General features: G+C 40.2%; 2 protein-coding genes across 5 annotated transcripts in view; one reads left to right on the top strand and one right to left on the bottom strand.

The window, feature by feature from the left end:
- Positions 1-18,026, top strand: part of TBCD (tubulin folding cofactor D) — a 128,273-nt gene extending 110,247 nt beyond the window's left edge. For 2 of the 3 annotated variants that reach the window (XM_074922184.1, XM_074922185.1), the window contains exons 34-39: positions 2,119-2,240; positions 3,171-3,248; positions 9,339-9,428; positions 10,388-10,475; positions 12,334-12,443; positions 15,320-18,026. In XM_074922184.1, coding sequence (XP_074778285.1) covers positions 2,119-2,240; positions 3,171-3,248; positions 9,339-9,428; positions 10,388-10,475; positions 12,334-12,443; positions 15,320-15,617 — 786 coding nt within the window. In that variant the 3' untranslated portion in view covers positions 15,618-18,026. The remainder of the gene's footprint in view (positions 1-2,118; positions 2,241-3,170; positions 3,249-9,338; positions 9,429-10,387; positions 10,476-12,333; positions 12,444-15,319) is intronic. The other variant, XM_074922186.1, reaches the window with a different exon arrangement.
- QTGAL (queuosine-tRNA galactosyltransferase) overlaps positions 17,641-18,500 on the bottom strand; it is a 125,913-nt gene continuing 125,053 nt past the window's right edge. For both annotated transcript variants that reach the window (XM_074922187.1, XM_074922188.1), the window contains one exon: positions 17,641-17,767. The gene's annotated coding sequence lies outside the window, so the exon portion shown is untranslated. The remainder of the gene's footprint in view (positions 17,768-18,500) is intronic.

The following is an 18,500-nucleotide window of genomic DNA, read 5'->3' as shown; positions in this document are numbered from 1 at the left end:
TTCCTAATGAAGAAATGCTGTCTTCATTATACACTTTTTCTGACTATCCTGCTGTTCTGTGTTGGTTTTGCACAGCTTTGGAGCATCCTACATGTAGCTATGTTTGCCCTTTTCTTTCGTGCCCATTCTTGCCTTTTCAGTCATTTGAATCTGCAGGTGAAGCATTGAGTAATTAAGCTTTCTTCAAAAAAAAGACAAAAGAAATAGGAGATAAAATTACATGGTTAACCATACACGTTTTAAGATCCTTTCCTGACACTTGACTCAGATGTTAACTTTCTTCTGCTTAGAATTGACCTCTGCTAGTGTAAGGTATTAAGACAAAATATTTTTTCTTTATTTGTAATGGTCTTTAATCCTAGCTAGCTTTTACAAATTTCGAACAGTTTTTATGGAGACTTTACTGTCATTTTGAAATGCAGAATAACTGAATAATTTCTTTAAATTGCTTGACCTTTATAAAGAAATATTTCTGCTGCTGCATTGCCCAGGATGTTTCACTATAGAGCAAATTGTTAAAATAGCAGACTGCTCCATTCCAGGTAGTATGGATTGTTGTGCTGTGTTGTTTACAAGTAGGCTAAAGCTTTTGAAAACTTTTTCGGAGTTTCGATTCAAGGCTGAAATGTTCTTGTTCTTTTGTGTCGATGCACCCATAAATGTTACTGATAGAAAATTTAAATTAGATACAATGTTTAAATTGAGATTCTTCTCTTTTGCTTTCAGAAAGACACTTATGACACTTCTCATACTGATCTAATTTTTTTTTTTCTTGATAAGAAGAGTCATTCTTCTGAGGGAACTGATTGCACCTTTAAGCTATCAAAATGCTGTGTATGAGCTTCAGGAGGAAAATCTCTACTGACTTACTGGCTTACTTATTGCTTACAGGCCCCTCTTAAGTCAACAGAAAATTATTTAACACTTGCAACCAAAACTGAAAGAAGCTCATACTTCAAAACTGATCTGCCCCTTCCCTTCCCACAGCCCCCTTCAGTGTAAGTACAGGGTGTCCCCCTAACCACCCCCAACCCCTTCCCTGAGCAACTTGACCAAGCCCCAGCAGGACTGATAATCCTTCACATCAGAGTCAGGAGAATTCAGAGATCTGATTATATATATAATCAGATATAATAATATCTTATTATTATCTGATTATCTCCTTGATGAGATATTTTCCTTTAAGGTAGTTTCTGCAACAACCCCCCCTAGATTTTTCTTATCCTCAAGGAAAGTCAATATTTTTAAAGATGAGCCTGGAAACTGAAATTCCTACCTCTCCCAGAAATGGAATTATTTAGCATTAGCAGAGATGTTGATGTAGCCTGTTGCAGCCCTTGTCACTATGCTCGAGGGTGTTCCCGGAGCTGCCTGGGGGCGGGGGTCCCGCAGGACAGGGGGTCCCGCAGGACAGGGGGTCCCGCAGAGGTGCTGCCACCTCCTTCCCCCCCAGCAGCTCCTGCCTGGCTCCTGCTCCCAAGGCCGTGGCTGCGGGGGCTGCAGCCCGGCCCCTGCGGCGGCCCAGCTGCAGATGTGAGCGCTCAGACCTCCTTCTGCCACCTTCAGCTAGCTGGTTATCATCATAAACTTCAACCAGGAGTCATGGTTTCTGAGTTGGTTTTCATTTTTAACTTGAGTTTACTGCTGGTTTGTGTGGCCTGCACCACGTGCCCAAGAGCTTGTCTGCATTTTTCAGTTACATCAGCTTGTTTAATAAATATTACCTCTTGAACTTCTTGTGTACTCTAACTTTCAGAGCCATAACAATATTATTATTTGAAATAAAACAGGATAATCATAGCGGTTTGGGGATGTTTTGTTTTGAGAGAAAGAAAATAATGAACCTTTAAAGTGGTCTTTTTTCCTACAATGGCAAAACTTAAAAAGGAAAAAAAAAAAACCCTTCCTTGAAAAAGGCTTAATGAAAGCAAAATAGTCATCTTCCTGTCAAATATTGTTGCTGAACGTGTACACTCCTTTGGAAGAGTGTGGTCACAGCGCAGGTGTACCCCCCAGGCAGTGGGGGCTAAGTGTGGTTCTGTGCAGTTGGTGTTTCTGTGTGTTGCAGGGGGGTTCAGTTGTTCCCTGTGCCTTCATTTGAGGTTCCTTCTGTTGTAGCTCAGATACTCTGCCCAGAGCCTTTTTGACTACATGAAGAAGATCCAGGATGATTCCAGTGCTATGGAGAGTTTTTGTGAGACGTTGCTAAAGGTCTTTGAGGACAACCTGCGGAATGACCGGTAACGGTTTTCTTTTGCTTCTTTAACAGCAGGACTGTTTGAAGTCAGATGTGTCACAGGTCTTTTTTTACTATGCCTCAATGAAGTGTGCCTGAGCCATGTAAGTTGGCTGTAATAAATCTGTTTGGTACAGCAGTACCTTTGGTAAAACATATAACAAAGCAGTGATGGTAGAATATTTTGCATGTACTATAGTTTAAAATTGCATACGATGTAAGCAGCACTAGTTTCTATATAACCCAATTTGGGGATGGTATATTGCTGCACAATTCTCAGTCCAGTCCAGTCTGCATTTTGTTTAGGTAGTGTTTTTTCACAAATACTTGAAGTATAATTTCCGTGTGAAGATTTTTCTTTAAAGGTGATTTGTTCTGCATAATGAGATTAAGCCTCACTTATCAAACATGTGCAAAATAGAAAATATTCCCTAAGGGAAAAACACCATGTCTATTCATGTAATTGTCAGTTTATTTTTATTTTGTTTTTTGTTTCAGCTGTTGAAATGGAAAACATGACCATAGTTACTCCAGCTGACAACATGTGTTGGTCATTTGGTATTTACCTGTAGTGAGAAGGTGGTGTAACTTCTGTTACAATTCTGTTGTGGAATATGTCATTTATCTACTAGAAAATAAATTAATGTTTTCTACTACTGTTAATTCTGTTTCAGGACCCTGCAAGTTTAAACCAGGCATGTTGTTAATTAGGATTTTTCCCCTTTTGGCTGTAATGGAATGTCCCCCTCTCAGCCAAGGAGGATGATTTAGCCAACACACAGAAGTTACCGAGCAACCCTCCTCTGTGTAAATTATTCTAATTTAAATATGTGTAGATAGATAGGAAGTTTCTTTCTTGGCTTCTAATTAAAAATAGTGTATATACGTATGCCAAGAAGTGTCTTTACATTGTTAAATTATTTTCTTTCATCAGGGTGTCTATACCTCTCCTGACAATGCTGGACCAAATGCTGGCAAACGGCTGTTTTGATATATTTACCATGCAAGAGAAGTAAGTTGCTGGAAGTCTTTTTTGTTTATTTTCCACCATGCAACAGGCATCTTAAATCTTACACTGACTGCTGCTGACTGTTGCTCTAGGTGTGGGTGCAAAGGACACGGAGTGTGAGTGAATATGCATATAATGTTTTAATTTTCCTGAAGTGGGACAGCTGTGACAAATTCTGGACCAGATAGCCTTGAAAGGGTCTTGATAAAACCTTTAACTCTCATATCAGCATAGAAGTTGGTTATTGGTTCATTGTTTAACAACCAGTACATTAATCAAGCACAATTTGTATGTTTCCCCTGGCAGACTGGGACCAATGTCAGATCTATTTAGCTTCTTTCCTTTACCAGCTTCCTCACTGCGTGCTTTTTGGAGTCCCTTCTCCACTGTGCTGTGAACCTTTAGCAACGGCAGCGTCCCATTGTGATGCTGCAGAACAGTGGGCCTGCAAGCTATCGCTTCCAAAATCCCACTGCTTTTGTTAATGTCAATGTCTCCACAGAATTTAATTAAGATTCTAATAAGAATCGTAAAAAAGGCATGTCTCAGCTTTTCCACACCACGTTCAGTCTTCTGGGAAGTATTTAGTTTAGGAATGGATAAACACGAACAAGATATTCCAATGTGAAACCACATTTTTTTGCAGATGTTTCAGAAGAGAATGATTTTCATTTCAGTAATACTAAAATATATTCCACATACTCTCTGAGGCAGCATCTCAGCACATCTACAGATACTCGCAGAATTGTACAGTGTGAATTCTACAAGCACATATCCTGGATTTGGAATCTGCTGATTCAAGAATTGCTCACAGCAGATAGATTTGAAAAGCTTTTATCACTCTAAAAGTTTAATTGAGTTTACTCTTGTTTTGAAGTGTGTATTTAGATAATCTCTCCTAAATCAAATTGGGCAGTCTCTTTTTGAGTGGGAGTTTAAAATGAGTCAAATACTCACAGATGGAATGAATATTTCTTGTTCGGTTTGGTAATGATGCTGGTGATCTGGGACTTCCATGTAGGCTCCAGTCTTCCCTCCTGGGAAAGATGATAGATTATGGGTGGAAATCCCAGGGAAAGTCTGTCTCCCACATGATGGGTCACTAAACAGAAAGCATGTGGTAGCATCACTGCATTTGCTGTGTAAGAAAGACTCAAACTCTGCCCTGTGTTGCCATTGTAATGTTTTAATAAAAAGGCCTGAAATAAAATCCAGGCGGATTGGGGGGGGGGGGGGCGGGGAGATTTTGAAGCTGATCCAAATGTATTTGCTTCCAGTTTGATGACGAAACCAAAAAAAGAAAAGTAATAATTATACAGCCCTGTGGATCATTCTCATGGCAAGGGAATGAAATACTGTCATGAAGCACAAGAACGCATGATCATACAAACACTCTGGAAGGCCAGAGCTCTAGGAGGTTTGTTTGAAGACAACTAGAAAGAGACAGTTTAGTTCCTGCATGTGACAGTTTTTTGGTACTATAGGTACCTTATGGTTGAGAGGTAATCATGTGCAAGTTACTGTGCTTGCTCGGCGAAGAGCCAGGTGAGCCCGAGGTGCTGGGTCCTGCCGTGCTCTAAGAGCTCAGCGTGGTGGATGGGTGAGCCCAACATTATATTTAGTGCAGGGTTTGGATTTTCTTACTTTGGCATATGTTGTTTGGGTATCGTTAGGGATGGATAAACACTGTCCCTGGCTCCAAGGCCTGCTCACACTGTTGGATACCACCTACTCCTTTTTACATAGAGGAAAAGTGTGACTTTGGGCCTGTTTTCTTGAGTGGGATCGTTTACTCCCTTTTCAAAGCAGCATGCCATAAAAATGTAGAACGTCAATGCAGAATGAGCCTGAAAATTGAGACACTCTGCTTAGTGGCATGAAAAGGCCATGTGTTCATGCAGTTTCAGATACTTTCATATGAAGTGTGCCTGTAGTAAGAGTGATGAAGTGCCCAGTTGATTTTAGAAAACAGTCTTACTGCTGGTGAGCAATTTCCCTGTTGCTTCTGTTCTGCTGTGAACTTCTTGTTTGTCATACAGCAAATGAAAAACTTTTTGGAGAAGCTGGGAATGAAATGTCAGCATTCCATAGGGTGTTTGGCTCCCATTTCATCTCTTTCCCACATTTTTTCCCACATGGGCCTGGGTGAAGTTTTAGCAAGGGAACTTGGGTTGTAGGATGTCTGGCATCAGGATCATGCCTACACCAGCTGCTTAATAGTCAACTGTCACATTATTAAAAAAAAAGTATTTGCAGATGCATTTTGAAGTTTCAAATGAATACTGTGCACTATCCTGGACCTTTTTTTTTTTTCCCTAATCAAAAATTAGCAGTCCAGTGCAGGTAATATCCTACCACTGCTCAATTTAAAGAGGATTAATAGGTGTTGGCTGAATCAGCTCGTTATGATGCTCGTTAGGAGCTCAGTGCTCCAGTTAAAGCAAGTTGCCACATGGTGTCACTCCTGCCCCGCAGAGGCTTAACCCGCGGTGCATTTTCCTGCCTCTTCACACCATGTAGCTCAAGTTTAGAATACGCAGTAGTTTTGTAGATGAATTTCGGTGTTTGTGAAGCTCTCTGTATGGCTGCTCTTGTGATCCCTGTGCAGGAGGGGAAGTGAACCGCTGGGTGTTTCTCCTCTGTTACCGTATTTTGAATGCTCCTGTTTCAAGTGAGATTTATTTGTCGCGTGTGGGTCATTTCTCTGCCAGGGCCCTGCTGAACCTGTCCTGGTCCAGTGGGGTTTGAAATGAATCAACTTTAGTATGACTGGGGTAACCAAAAGGCTATCAGAAGCAGCTTTCCTTTGTGGTGCTTGGCTTAGTTTGACTCTGTAATATGAAAGGAAGACCTCTGCCTGCCATTTCTCAGGCTGTTACCTCCTGCTTGTCTGCAGCGGGCATGAACTTGCATGTCCAACGTGAGAGTTTCCCCCTCCCTTGAACTGTCCAGTGTGGTTTGTATTGCTACATGACCAATGGCATCACTGTTCCTGGTTAAAATACCCTTCTTCCGGTAAAATTCAGCTTGAGGTAGTTCCTTGATCTGTTCTGCTGTGTGTTCACAAATTGTGCCAAAATAAGGAGGGAAGTGGAGGGAAAACCATTTCTTCTGGCAGCAGTGCAGGTGTATGCTGGCCTAAAATTTTGTGAAACTTCTGTTTGTCGTTCACCTGCTGTTTCCTCCCTGCCTTGTGTGCTTTCCCACCCCAAACAGGGCGGTAGTTCTCAGCTGAAATTTAATTTCTTCTCTGAGGTAGCACAACCTAAAAACCTCCTGTGTACCTTGTGAATTTGTGGAGCAGTGTTCCTAGTAACATAGGGAGTGTTAATTGATCAGAGAAACTGCTGGAGGCAAACGGCAACACGCTTGAAACAGAGCTGTCATAAATAAAGCAGGGCATATCGGGCTTTTTTAAACTCACCAGTGGCTACTCTTAAAAGATGGTGGTAACTGTCAGCAAACTGCTGGTGGTGGGACAAGGGAGAGGGAGAATGAAGGAGAATGAACTGAAGCCGCTTGCAAAACAGGCACTGGAGCCGTGTTTTCTGGTTATGGCTCCTGGAGCTGCAGGAGTCATCCCGCTGGGCTCCTGAGCGGTCGGTCCCCAGCGATGCTCAGCCTGCCCAGAGCCCGGTTCCCCAGACAGCACGGCAGGATTGGTCTCATACTCAGTCCCATGTGAACAGAACAGCCTTTGAATGACACTTCAGGGTCTCGTGCTTTCTGGAGTAATGAGTAGAAGTGGCATTTCTCTTTCTGATGCGTATGTATTTTACACATTCAGCACAATGCTCATGCACTCTGTGTGTGTATGATATTTTTCTGGTGGTCTTACAGATGCTCTGTGTCCCCACTGATCTCCGACTGATGGTTTCTAGGTTTTACATGCTCCCGTGGATTTTTTTTAAAGCAATTATACTGCTATTGCATAATAAACCATAAAGTAAAGAGCATGGCAAGGGCTGTCCTCTGGTTTCACAGCCACCCCAGGTGATGTCAGCTGAACTGTTGAAACTCGGTTCACCTTTTGGAGGAAGAAGGTGCACCCCTTTGCGGTACCACGTGCGCCCAATTTACATCATGTAAAGACTTGAGGCTGATCCCTTTTCCCCAGATGCCGACTCTGTTTCTGCTGGCACTGTGCCCACACAGGAGAAGGAATTTTCTCAATTTCCTTTAAAGAGGCCAAGCTATTTGAGTCATTTGAGATCACACATAGGTTAGGTTTAGTTATTACAAATGTGAAATTGGCAAATGACAGAAAGGAAAGTGCATCTGTTTTAAACACAAAATGCTGCACATAAGGTTACGTGTATTAAATTTATTCCAGATGCTCTTGTTCCAATTGGTCTCTTTGTTGCTATACCTCTCGGCAATATCCCAGTTGCTCAACCAATTTAAATCTCACCTAATTCACTGTGTTGCTGTTGTTCTGTGCTGAAAGCCAGGCATGGATTGCAGGTATTGTAATTAGTTCTCTACATAATGTCTTTGTGTAACTGGGGGTGGGAGGAGGAGAAATTTCACCAAGGTAAGGAAAAATATCCCTCCTCTTAATATTAGGAGAGCAGATACACTCTTCCCTCAACTACCCTGACACATCAGTGTCCGCAGAGATGCACACAGTCAGTCATGCAGGTGTCTGTCAATCTCATGACATCTCCTACACGTGTGCTTTCCCTGCTTATCACACTTCTTAGTGTGGAAACAGTGCTGGTGTGACCGCGGGCAGGGAGGGCAAGGGACTGCCTCTGTCACCAGCTGATGGAGGCATTTGGAATCAGCTCTCCCCAGTCTCTTTGGTCCTGAAAGCCGGCTCTGAAAATGTCTCACGAAGCCTCAATATCAACATTGCAAACCTGGCAAATTTACCCTCTTACTGTGGTTTTCTGGACAATATTGAGACAGCTGTAAACAGCATTCTTCAGCTTAGCGATTCCATGGTTTGTTATTCAGGTTCTTTTAATCAAGTCAATATTTACCAGTATATGCCAGTATTTTAAGAATTTTTAAAAAGTAATTTAAAAAAAACCCTCTTGTCTGGAAAACTATATATAACAAGGTACATTAACTTAACAAAACATCTTGTCACTCCTAGAAACATCTTGCTTTAAATGTTCTGTTTTTCAACAGGTTACACAGCGCTTTTGAGTAGCTTTTATCCATAGTTTTGAATTGTGGTAGCAGAAAATAGTATTTTTGCTTTCTGCTTTACATACACAGTACAGTGAGGTTTCCAAAATACGCAGTTCAGACGTAATTGTGCTTACTAGACAAATATTAAGTAGTTCCTTTTGCATCTATGGCACTTCAGCTTTGAGTGTAGCAAGTGAAAGATTAAATAATTTGTACCGAAATAAAAGCAATATTCCCTCTTTACTTCTCTTTAATAGATCCTTGGAATATACCAACAATACTTGTGTTTGTATGAGTGTCTGGGAAAGAGCTGTGAGAATCACGTTTCCCAGACTGTGTGGAAAAAGAAAAGAATTTGCTAAATATATTTAAAGATGGCTTCATGACTCGTACACTTAACAGAACTGTAAGCCCTGTGTTTAATTACGTTGTCTGGAATCACTGAAGGAATGTGGGCCGTGAAATGGTAGTGTTTAAGAACAACATTCATCCCCTTTTATGTAAAGTTTGGTTGAAGACCTGAGGGAGTGACCAAGGCACCACAATGATACACTGACTAAATACATTTTATTTGACTAGAGTATTTTAATTCCTGACATTGTATTTCTGATCATACCACACTCTGTTGTACACACAAGCCATGGCTAGCTGATTATCAGGCATATACTGAATCAATTTGGAGAAATGTAGTTTGTCTCAGCATACAGGTGGTAGCAATGTAAATAATTAATACTAATTTCTTTCCTTCCCTGTTAAAAAAAAAAGGCCCAGTCTCACCTGCATCTTTCCCAAGGCCCACTTAAAGCAGGGTGTGCTGTTGTGGAAGAGGCGTGTCCTGCTCTGCATTGTGTCTTTTCGAAACCCCTTTGAATGTTAACTCAGCACCTTTACAGTCATTAAATGTGTTTGAATGTCTACTGAAATCTTACTTCTCCTTTTCTTTCCCATTTTCAGCCATCCCTTTTCAGTGAAGTTATTTACTCTTTGTAAAGAAGAGATCAAAAGATCCAAAGACATCCGGAAGCTTCGCTCCAGCATAGGAGTGTGAGTTGATGAAATAAAGTGATCTTTTCTCTGCTCATAAAAAGTGAGGAAAATTTAAGTACAATGCATACCAGCTGTAACAGCTAGGTGTAGTTCATGTGAAATTTAAATGAAAAATGCACACAAATACAGGTAATATAAGGTTGTGAGAGTTTCTTGTAGTTATGGGTGGTTGGGGTGAAAACATATGAAGGATCTGATAAAATTTAACTACTTCTAAAAATGTTGATATTCTTAAAGATGCAGCCAATCACGTGCTTTTTGCTTGTAAAGAGCTTGACTTAGTGCCAATGCAAAACATATATAATTGATTAGATCTTAGAAAGAGTACTAGAAAGAGCTGAAAACATCTGCAAAGTTCCTGACTGGCTTGAGGGTAAAAGCCCTGAATTCAGAGAGTGGAGAAGGCAAAACAGAAATGTAGGAAAGCCAGTGCTGGGGGAGGAGGGAGGAGAGCAAGGACAGAGCAGTGCAAAGCTGAACCAAGGTTTGTGGCAAGATCATTCAGGTATAACAACAGCAAGCAATGATTTTATCACTTCATTTCTTTATTGGCATTATTTTCAGAGTGCAAGAGAGCCTAAAGTGGGAGGTAGCCCATGTTTCTGCTCTGCCTCCCCCTCCGACGTGTCGCAGACACGCACCGACCCTGCGCTCGCGCCGCCTGGCGAGAGCTCGGCTCACACCTGGGTGTGAGCACGGACTTGGGTGCTGCTGGTCAGTACCTTTGAAACCGTGTTTGTACTTGGCACAGACGTGTGGCATCTCAGTTACCCTTCAGGATTTCAGACGCTTCCCCTCAGTGTTTGCTTTCCCACAGCACTCAGAACTGAGATTTCCTGGGAGCAGCAAAACTTCCCCTCCCGCCCTTTTTTCTGACATACGTCTTCATTTTGATCCTCAAAATGGACTTTTGCAGCCATAACACAAGATCTGTTTTTTTTTCTTATGATTTCTAGGTTTTGTGGCCTGATTCAATTTCAAGGAGACATGAGGGAGAAAGTTTTATTTCAGTTGTTTCTCCTTCTTTGTCATCCATTTCCTGTAGTAAGTATTGAAGACATTGCATATTATCAAATATATTATTTAAAATACTTCACAAGTAAAAAAATAATTGAAAATGCATTAAAGGCAGCATTCTTTTAAACATATTAATGTACATGATAGGTTTTATTTCTCAAGGGTCTGCCATGTGCAATGCTGCCACCCGAAACAGGCTGCTGGATACCTGCAGTGTACCTGGCTATTCCACAAGCTGCTCTTCCACCTTCTGTCCTTACTGTTTTAAACTAGGAGCAATTTAGGTGCCTAAAGTAATTTGTTTCTTTGACACAGCACCCAGCACAACGAAGATCTGTTCACCATTTAGTGTATGAAAGCTCCAATCAGATAAATTGCTGTTAGTTTTGCAATTGTTCTGATAGAAGCGACAGAGTAGTTGTTCTGGTTCAAGAAAGAGATATTTGTTGATTTTGTCAGATGTGACAAAAACTTGTGCAACACAGGAAAGTTTATCAGAAGTTTACCTTTTTCACAGAGCTAACTGAAGCAGGGCATGAACCCTGAGTTATTACTCAGTGTAAGAGAAGACCGTGTGTGGGCTCATACTGTATCTTAGTCCTTCAAATTTTTGTTGATTTAGGTTTTTGAGAGAGGGGCTGTGATCACTGCACGAGACCTGGGAGCCCCGACTTGGCGCTGCTGTGACAGCCCACCATGTCCAGCAGCTCACGGGGGGGCCTTGGATCCCAGGGTTACACTGGGAAGGCTGGATGTCCCTGCAGGGGGTGAGGACCGAGCAGCCTCTGTAGCCGAGCGGTGTAGGAGAGAGAGCAGCTGTCAGAAGGAGTGGCAAGGGCACGTAAAAAGAACATGAAAACCCTTGAGAACTTCAAGTGGTTTGAGAACACACTGAAGAGCCGGTGTCTGGCCCATGCAAACCACCACTGTTTATTCTGTCATGGATTGCTTTGGCAGATTACTTTTTGATAAGGTTAAAATCAGATGGTGCCCAGCAAAGTTTGATACTTCAGATTTTAGTCTAACTGTTTCCATGTTGTGTGTACTTGCTACAGGAGGATCCTTTGCAGGAAGGGTGCTATGTAAGAACTGAAGAGAGATCATTTCAATTTCATGTTTTATTTCATGTTTTATTGGTATTTCACATCATAAACATGTTTTCTTTTTACAGATGGGTCAATTTAATTTGGCATTACTACTCTAGAAATAACCCTGTAATTTCTTTGCTTTCCTTTAGTTATCATCAGGCTTTCTTGGGGGGGGGGGGAATTGTTGTAATTTTGCTGTCTTCCATTTAGTATATTTGTACACATTGTACTTCCGAAACCAGCCTGGCCAGCTTTTGCTGTATGCACACCAGCAGCACTACTGAGCAGTGCTCTGGGAAAAATACTTGCAAATTAACTGCTGCCGGAAACCGGAGTGTAAAAAGCTCATGTCACTCCCATCATCATTTATCTCCTGACAGGTTTTTTTAAAGAGTTTTGCTGACTCTTACAATCTCCAGATTGGGAAATCTGTTTTGTGAGCCTACAGCAACCAACGCTAGAGCCAGACTTTGGCTCAGTGAGTCATTTCAAGAACAGAAATGTTCCTGTTAGGCCAGTCCCAAACATTTGAATTGAGTGAGGGATCGAGCGGTAGCTGCCTTAATCCGAAATACTGCAACAACTTAATGGAAAATATACCAACTGTAGTAGGATGAATTTCCTTGGGGTGCAGAAGTGAAGTCCCTTCCTGCAGCAAATCGCTGCCAGAGGCAAGAGCAGACTCGAGTTCTAGGAACTGTGGATGACTGTTGGTGTGAGGAGCCAGTAACGGCACCGGGCTCCTCCCAGCAGGACTCTGGATCTTCACTAAAGCTTCCTCTGCCTCCTCCCCGTAGATACGGAAGACGACAGCCAGTCAGGTTTATGAAATGTTGATAACCTACAGTGATGTAGTCGATCCTGCCATTATGGATGAGGTTATGACCATACTCAGCGATACCAACTGGTAAGTGAATTTGTTGCCAGATAGTAGTAAGAGCTGAAATAATTTTTGAACCACTGAAGTTAAAAAAAAAAAAGCCAGTGCCTTTGAAAGCTGATGGTGAGGAAGCTGTAAGAAACAATGCCGTAGTTTTAGTTATTATATTGTTTCTAGGCCAGAAAAGTATTGCTGAAAGGAATTCTAAAGAACTATCTAGTACACTGCCCCGCTGGAAGTGGCATGTAGAAAATCACCACCAGATAAAGTAAAATACCCGTATTTTTCTAACAACATAAAAAGGGAGGAGATCTTGGAAATTTTCCATGAAACAGAGAGACTGGGCTGTGCAAATAGTGAAACTTCAACTGCACAGACAGTTTCTTGGCATTGATGAGCACTGGCAGGATTTTGGGAAAGGAAGGATCTCTGCAAGCTGGAAAACAACAGAATTAGCAGAACAGCTCAAATCTCCCATGAAATCTAATTACTCAAAATGCTACAAATGTTGTATTCAAGCAAATATTTGAATTGGAACAGTTTAGACATTTCCCAAGCATACGATTGCATGAATTGAACAACCACTTTTATATGACATAACCCATTTTTTTTACCTACTGTTACCTGTAACATCAGCTTCATCCAGGGGCGGGGGCAGTAGGGTCCTGCTCTTCCTGAGCAAGTCACAGAAGTGTCTTTCCGGAGCAGGAGGAACTCGGTCTGTCAGCACCTCTGAAGTGCCAGGAGGAGGGAATACTCACCAGAATTTTGGCACTCTTATTTCCCTTTCTGCAAAGTTTAGCATTGTGCATTATAGTCACCTGGAAAAGTTTATAAAAGGCTGCATGCCTCAAATATTTGAGGAAATACGGAGTTTTCAGATACTAATTAGTTTATTCGTTCTGCTGCCATGTTAAACATTTCTCCTTGTTACAGATGACTCTCCTGGGTCATGGGTCTACTAGCCCAACACCCTGCCTTAAACAGTAGTCAGAGTTAATACATGAGAATAGACAGATATAGAACAAAATATTTATTTTGTCACTATATTAAATGGCTCTTTGTATCCATTGACATTTCATGGAAATAAATAAACATGTTCAAAGAACAAATGTACCTTAAGATTATGATTTACATATTTCCAGGCTGCATGCTTACATTATTTAATTTTTATTTACTTTCTCATTTATTTCTGTGCTTGAGCTGAAATAACTTTATATTTGGCAAAAGTTTGTCATTGTAAGGGGTGGTTGCTGCTGGCTTTTTTAATTTTTCAGTACAAAATTGGAATAAGGGTGTCAGATTTGAAGAACTGGTTATCAACAACTCTTGGCTGTTGTTAAAGTTACGTGCTTAATTACATATTGATGTTTAGTACTGTCTTTGGTGTGATCCAGTGCTTGCTTATGAAATATGAATTTAAGAGCAGGCTTGCTTAGAAGTTACAGGCAGAATTTGTCAACAGAAACAACTGAGTAGAATTAGATTGCTGCTGTCACAAAGGGATGTTTACAGTACCAAGATTAGAAGCAGTACACATCGAATTGCTACAGAAGCAGCAGCAGCAGCAGTACAACTGTACTCATAAATGGGTCATTGAAAGCAAAATACTTCCTAAAAAACACTTTAGAAAAATAAATATTGGTGATTTTTAAGGTGTGACTGGGTGCCTGGTTTATTCTTATGTCAGGGCTTGCTCTAAGTTCCCCATCGCAATATGTCCCTTGCATTACAATTAAATATGAAGAGCTAGTTTACTTCAAACTTAATTGTTTTATCTTGGTTTATTTGAACTGTTTACAAAAGAAGATACTTGAAGTCATTGCTGAGTGTCAGAGCGAGCTGCTTGTTATTCTCAAGCGCTCTCAGTACTGAAACAATCAGAGTAGATTCTGAATTATAATAAGCATTAACATCAGGAAGCCAACTGAGAATTAATATTTGGGGAAGATGATAAGTACTGGCATACGTATGTTTGTTCCTTGCTGGAACTACAGTTTATCATACAACTGTGTAATTTGAAGTTTAAACAAATTATTCTATAAATAATAAATTGGCTACAGGAAGGTTTCCAGTACCAAATATGACAAATTTTCCAAGATGTCAAAAAAAAAAAAAAAAAAAAGTAGTTCAGGTTAATTCTAACTTGCCCTTTATGCTTTTTCTCTGTAGTTTTGGACTCTATGTGCTAAGAGTTACATTTTTAATAGCTCATTTACAGTTGTTACTTAAGAAAAACAAAATAAATCTACTGAATGGGTGAGTAATGCTCAGTTTCACAGCATTCCAGGTAGAGTGGTCAGTTTTTACAACATGGAAAAGAATGCTGTCTGTATAGATTTTTGGCATTTGGGAGCTTTTTATAACTTGACAGTTCTTGAGGAAATTATCTCATGGACATAGTGCTATTTCAGAAACTTTCTTAAAGACTTACAAATTTTAGGTCTGAATTTTCAGGAGAAAGCTTCTTTCGATAGTAGAATGTTTTCCAAATCCAGTGACATTTATTTTCATTCTTGATGTGAAATCTTCTTAAGCAAAAAGGAGCTGTAACTTTAGAGAATAAATTGATGAACGTTTAGTCAAAAGGGTTGTATGAATTAGTGGGGGTGTTTTTTAATACAAAAACCTAAGAGAACAGTCTTGGACATTTTACTAGTAATTGGTCACTTCTGGAAGACCTGCTCTGTATTTATGGTTTATGTGGCTTAAGATGGTTCAGAAATGTTACGTGATACTTAAAATACGACGCAACAAAAACTTCTACAATTTGAAATGTACGTGAAAGTACAGACCCTTAGATAATCATATAATAAAAATATGGATAGTTTAAGAAGTTGTATGTATGTAGCCAACTTCAAGTTTTCATTTCTGAATTAACTGGAAAATATCTCCTCATGCAGGGAAGCTGAATTGCCAGTAGTAAGAGAGAAACGCAACTGTCTCTGTGATCTGATGAAAGTGCCCAAACCACAGCTGGTGTCCAAGGTAAAGGATGGAAATGTGCTCCCGAGGGGCTTTTTAAAGAAACATGGTAATGATGAATTGTTCCACCCAATCTACTGTGCAACAGATGCAGTTCTTCACTGCTCCATGAATGTATCAGTGTGCACCAGGAGGAACGTCCTCACAGCTCACTACAGAGAATCTATGGAATTGCTGAAGACTGTTGTCTTAAGCCCTTCCAGCCTCGTTTCTTGAAAACTTTCCAGACATGTAGTGTGACATCTTACTCGGGCAAAACACAAGAAGGAAATAATGCAGTACAGATGTTTCAAAAACTGTTTTTCTGCCCTTTCTGGGGAAAGAAAAAGGATAGAAGCTTCTCAGTCAATTTCAACAAAGAGATCATAAGGTGGTTGTGCAAGCCACAGACCTTTAACACTGCCTAAGAGGAAGAATATAATCTAAAAGTTAATACAAACAATATTTCCATACATAAGTCCCATTTCATTTTATTGCACATAGTTTAGAATTGCCCATCTGCTCCATATTTCACAAGTACAGAATTTTCTGCTTTGGTAAAGGTTTCTGAGAGGTTCCCTTTCTTTCTGTCCAAAGATGAGGAGGCTCAGTTATTACTGCTTTGGAGAACGTGTTAACAAAGAAAAATTATTTTTACTTTGAGTAACGAGACAAGGTGAGAACACTTGATGACCTGAGGCTCGTTCCCTAGGATCACAGGCATCCACAGCATATAATCTGTTCTGTAAACTGATTAGGCTTAAAAATAGTGGTATATCAATTTAGCCTTAGCTTTTGTAATTTCTGTTGTTCTGCCTTCACAGTTCTAGAAAGTTTTGTCCTTTGTAATTATTTCAGAAGTCAGAAACATCACCCATGCATTCTTCTTTCCTAAGTTTTTCCTAATGGGGTGGGTCTTCATTCCCTTAATTTTCTAAAATATTTGAACACCATTAAGTTTATTTTCACGACTAGAATTATGCAAAGCATTATTTTGTTGTTGCCCTGCACAGTTCTACATGAGAACTGCATAAGCCTTTTCTACAGCTGCAGCATCTAAAGGTGATTTTAGCAAATGCAGCGTTCCAAGGGCTCGCTGAACGGGTTCTTTGTGACAGTACGTTATCTAAGTCAGTCCTTCAGGTCAGCCAGTTCTTCCTGTGTAATATTCTGATAAGCCTTTAAACTGAAGATGCTTCCTCATGTAAGTAGATTCCATGTTTTGAGTTCTCAATGATATAAAAAAATACTTTTTTTTAAATGTATATTTTAAAAATTGGTCCGAAGGCTAATAATTAAGACATCTATGAATAACCTTCAAAGACACCCTGCTGTCCCCAGAGCAGGTTCTTTACTTATCTTCTGTTTTTTACCATCGTGTCTACAGTCTTCTGCTTTTAGTACAATTTTAAGAAGCCTGCAACTAACATTTTTGTAATTTTGGAAAACAGGAATCTGAACCTCTTGCCCATAAAATGAATTGTTTTTAGAGCAAAACTTGACCTGAGCATTGCAATTTCAAGGTTTTCTAGTCAACTAAGAGAAATACTATGTTCAAAATAAAGATATGAGATGACCTCCTCGATCTCAAAAAAACCTTATTTCAACTCCTTATTACTGGAGGTTGAGAACTTAGGAGAAAACTGTCTGTACTATAAACAAAATAATAAGAAATAGCCCAATCTACACACAGGTATTTCAGATGGAACTGTTACAAACAGTATCACCTATAATCAGGAACTTATGTGCTGAATTTGGAACTTTGCCTTTTCCCCCCTCTTTTAACATAAGCAAATAGTATAACTTCTAGCAAAAAGAGTTAAGCCTGCAACTGCCCTGAGAACTGTTGAGTTCACTCAGAGTGACAGTGAACGTGCAGGACTTCTCAGAGCTGTCCAGACGTCCCCGCTGGCAGCCAGCGTGTGCCGAGCACTCTGCTCCTCTGCCAGAGCTCCCCGATCCGGAGGACACAGGAGAAACAATAGAAGAAGCCAAGCATAACATTATGAAAAGGTGAATAAGGTTAATTTCAGCTGAAACCAACACTTATCACTCCTTTAAAACGTGTACAAATACAATTTGCTGGAGGGTAGTTAAAAATTACAGACTGTAAATATTACATGTAAATGTACAAAATATGTAAATATTTTCTTCTCTGTTTAGTTTCCTTAATTCCATGATTGGGTTACTGTTAAAATCAAGGTACATGCCTACTTTGTGTGACCTCTTTTTTTCTCTCTCTCCTGCAGAGTTCGGCACAGTGAAGCTGCAGGCACTGGCTGCTGGTTTGTAAACTGAAGCTCGTGGTTCAGGTGCCATTAGGACTGGAAGAGCTTGTGCTGCAGCATCCTGACAAACCGGCTTCTCAGCACAAGCTGCGAAGTGCTCTGGTTAACAAAACAAGAAGCAGAAATTATGTCTTAAAGCATTGTGCAGATATGCCATAAGAAGGCAACAATATTCATTATGTTTTTAGTTTTTAAAGTCATTATCTGTAGCCACAAGATGGCAGTTTCTCTTCATACTTCTGTCACAAGTGACCTGGGGTTTTTTTTGATGTTGGTGATTTATACTTCTGTAACTCTGAATGGAGCCATTCACCCTGTGCTTGCTGTACACATAAAGTATTAAACCTGACTTGCTGCATTAGTCTCTTAAAAGAATTGTTTGTCAGAGGTAAAAATGTGGCAACACCTAGTGATAATGAAATCTTCCTGAGCATGAAGTGTCTCTGTGGATAAGTCTGTCATTCCTATGTCATAGTCAAACAAAATATCCAGGTTTCACTGCAGCTAAAGTCAAAGCCTCTCTTAATAGCTCTTTATATACCGAACTTAAGGAAATGTTTTGTGTGGTAAACTTGCTTTAAGGACTAAAGCTGTATTTTTTTCCCCTTAAGAATAGAGATGAATTGGTACTGCAGGCAACTGCTAGGAATTTAGACCATTTCTTATTGACTATAAAATGAAATGGTTATAACGTTTTGTCAGACTAACGTGATGGAAAGGACAAATGCACAGGCAACACGGTATTTTAGTTATACTGTGTTATGTGATGGCTATCCCAGCACTTCAAGTAGAACAGTGGCTGCATGGGTCTGTGTATATATATGTGTGTGTG

This window comes from Athene noctua, chromosome 18, assembly GCF_965140245.1.
Source record: "Athene noctua chromosome 18, bAthNoc1.hap1.1, whole genome shotgun sequence".
Taxonomy (NCBI): Eukaryota; Metazoa; Chordata; class Aves; order Strigiformes; family Strigidae; genus Athene; species Athene noctua.
This window is presented reverse-complemented; position numbering and strand designations above follow the sequence as displayed.